Source organism: Merops nubicus, unplaced genomic scaffold (genome assembly GCF_000691845.1).
Source record: "Merops nubicus isolate BGI_N331 unplaced genomic scaffold, ASM69184v1 scaffold39557, whole genome shotgun sequence".
NCBI classification, from domain to species: domain Eukaryota; kingdom Metazoa; phylum Chordata; class Aves; order Coraciiformes; family Meropidae; genus Merops; species Merops nubicus.
Genome location: NW_008621614.1, coordinates 1,076 through 2,219, shown reverse-complemented (window position 1 = coordinate 2,219; position 1,144 = coordinate 1,076). Strand labels below are relative to the sequence as shown.

The 1,144-nt window shown below is 61.5% G+C and overlaps 1 protein-coding gene across 1 annotated transcript; it reads left to right on the top strand.

The window, feature by feature from the left end:
• Positions 1–187: 187 nt before the first annotated feature.
• Positions 188–578, top strand: ZNF593 (zinc finger protein 593; the record flags this gene model as incomplete). Its single annotated transcript, XM_008944534.1, has 2 exons — positions 188–250; positions 437–578. Coding segments are annotated over 2 exons (205 nt in total), but the record flags the coding sequence as incomplete, so codon positions are not given.
• Positions 579–1,144: the final 566 nt, after the last annotated feature.

Below are 1,144 nucleotides of genomic sequence, written 5' to 3'. Positions count from 1 at the left end.
GTCTTGGCGAGATGGGCTCTAACCCCTCAGGTGAGTCTTGTCCTCATCTTGGGAGGGACCCCAGTCCTTGAGTGGATCTTGTCCTGCTCTCAGAGGTAACTCTCCCATGGGGGGACTGGCTCCTTGGTAGCGCTTTCCTCATTCTCCCCTCTCGGGCCCCCCTGACCCCTGGCTCTTATTCCCCCAGACGCTACTTCGTGGACCTGAACAGCATGAAGGAGCACTTCAGGTCCAAGGTGCACAAGAAGAGGTAAGAGGGGGGCCTGGGGGGGCCCTGAGCCCCTCATGGGCCTGTGTCATGCCCTGTCCTGGAGCAGGCTGTGGCCCCCTGCCCCGCCCCATCGGGGTGAGGCGGGTGGTGCCATCAGTTCTGGGCCAGTCCTGCGTTTTGGAGCTGGGGTGAAAGGCTTCAGCCCTCCCCTCCACCTCCTCCCAGGCTGAAGCAGCTGCGGGAGGCACCCTACACGCAGGAGGAGGCCGAGCGTGCCGCGGGCATGGGCTCCTACATCCCCCCCCAGAAGGTGGAGGTGCAGACCCAGCCCCTGGACGAGGTCGTGGAGATGGAGGCGTCGAGCTGAGAGCGGGGGTCGGGCGGCTCCGTCAAGGCGCCTTTGTCCTCGGCTTCGTGAGAAAAACCTGCCCCAGCACAGCCTGCCAAGCCTCCCGCTCCCCCTGGCAGCTCTCCTGGCTGGAGCACTAATGAGGAGAAGGAGCCAGCAGAACCCTGGGTGTCCTCACTCTGTCCTCCTGCTCGGGGAGGGGGCAGGCTGCCTGTTCCCTCGGCGCTGGTGTGACTGTATGCTCAGGTTTTTACTTCTAGAGCCGTTTTAGGCCTCTCTGCTTGGGTCAGGGGTTGACCCCCTGTGAGACACCCATTAAAATATGTCAAGGAACGTGCTGGTGGTGTTGAAAGCTCTCTGTGTGTGACCCAGGCCCTGGCTGGAGGGTGGCAGCCACCTTGGGGTGGAGGAAAACGTCTCGATGTTGTGTTCTTCCCTGTCACACAAAAGGAGATATTGCCACCCTCTGTGCAATGCCTGTTGTACCCTCCTGCCCTGGCATGGTGGTAAAGCTCCCTCTGCTTTGCCCTCCCCAGCCTACTGATAGCAGATATGGGGCTGATTTTTTTTGGGGGGGAGCTGAT